The following is a 1,464-nucleotide window of genomic DNA, read 5'->3' as shown; positions in this document are numbered from 1 at the left end:
CTTTCCCCACAGAACAGCACCAAACGAAGAACTTTGGGAAGACTGAAAACATTCAAACTCACCTCACAGAGAGTGTGAAGTCTCCTGGGTTACTTTTGCTGGGCCGTGCCAGGAAGCTGCCATCCACTCCCCTCGTTAGCAGCAGGTTTTCTGCCTCCACCCCAGTAATATTTGGATGAAACCATCTAGAGGAGATGAAAATATAAAGAATGTTGATAAAGAAATAGATTTTCTGGGTTTCAGAGTTACCTTACACCGAGTAAACCAACAGCTTCAAATCCAGGAAGGACTGAATTTTATTCCTAAGGGAAGAAAAATCTCCATTCATTATTCATTTCCTTCACATTAAACACTTCATCTTGCACTGCAAGTTGATGTATTGGTAAGAGAATTACACCTCTACATACTCCAAGAACCTGGATGAAAACGGTATCAAAGGTACACAGCGTAAACACAGACCCCAAGTCACATTTCCCTTCCTGCAAAAAAAGACACAATACACAAAGACAAACAGGAAAAAGAGCTAAAAATAAACCAACACATCCAAAGTGACACTGGACAACACTGGAGAGGTTAAACACTGAACAGAACCTCATGTTGGAGGGCCCAGGCTGAGCACGAGGTCGAGCAGGAGCTCTGCTGGTGGACACTCCACTCCTCCTCCAGGGAATGTGGCACCAAGGTTGGATACATCCCACTTAAATACAGCCACAGAGGAATCTCATATTGATCTCCACCACCCACAAACTGCCCTGAATGGCTAGCCCAGGGGTGTGCCAAGGTGGAGCTGGGTTTGGGCCAGACTGCTCCTCTGCTCACCTCGGGTGTTAGCTTAGGAGACAGAACCACCTCCCCCAGAAAGACACATTTTGAATTGCCATGCTGCAGGACCAAATGAGTTTGTAAGGATTGAGAAGATAAAACTTTGAAATTGCAATACCACAGCCACCCATGGGACAGGGATGTGAAGGCAAGCACCAGGGGCTGATTTGTCCCACTTTTATCTGGCAATTAAGAGCTCACCTCTAATTTTCACTGTTAAATCGTAGACACTGCACAGAGTACAAGGAAATTCCTCAGCCACAAGTGCAGCTTGCTCCTCTTTGTACAGGAAGCTCTTGGTTTCTCCAGAGCACAGCTAAAGCCTCCACAACCTGTTTCATTGCTGTTCCAGGAGAGTTAGAGCTAAGGAAAACTGAACAGCATTCCTGATCCTTCCCAACCCAATCAGCATTTCACGCTGAATTGCTCAATCAGCAAAATATGAGAGCACATGTCTAAATTTAGGGCTATTGGTTTGATTGTTTCAGCAATTCCTTCTGCACTCAAAGGTTGTCAATATTCCCACCAAGGCCTTACCCAAACCATTCTCTGCAGAGATATTTCGCAGAGTTTTAGGATTCTAGAACACCCAAACCTCTTGCAAATGCTTCAGATGGGGATTAGGATCACTTAGGTACCAAC

At 45.1% G+C, this 1,464-nt stretch overlaps 1 protein-coding gene across 1 annotated transcript in view; it reads right to left on the bottom strand.

The window, feature by feature from the left end:
• Positions 1-479, bottom strand: part of PTPN11 (protein tyrosine phosphatase, non-receptor type 11) — a gene marked incomplete at its 5' end in the record, with an annotated part of 16,663 nt that extends 16,184 nt beyond the window's left edge. The window contains 2 exons of the mRNA XM_009076666.1: positions 63-232; positions 408-479. Of these exons, the coding sequence (XP_009074914.1) occupies positions 63-232; positions 408-479 (242 nt within the window). The remainder of the gene's footprint in view (positions 1-62; positions 233-407) is intronic.
• Between the last annotated feature and the right edge of the window lie 985 nt (positions 480-1,464).

The sequence above is a fragment of the Acanthisitta chloris genome, unplaced genomic scaffold (assembly GCF_000695815.1).
Source record: "Acanthisitta chloris isolate BGI_N310 unplaced genomic scaffold, ASM69581v1 scaffold15856, whole genome shotgun sequence".
Lineage (NCBI taxonomy): Eukaryota > Metazoa > Chordata > Aves > Passeriformes > Acanthisittidae > Acanthisitta > Acanthisitta chloris.
This window is presented reverse-complemented; position numbering and strand designations above follow the sequence as displayed.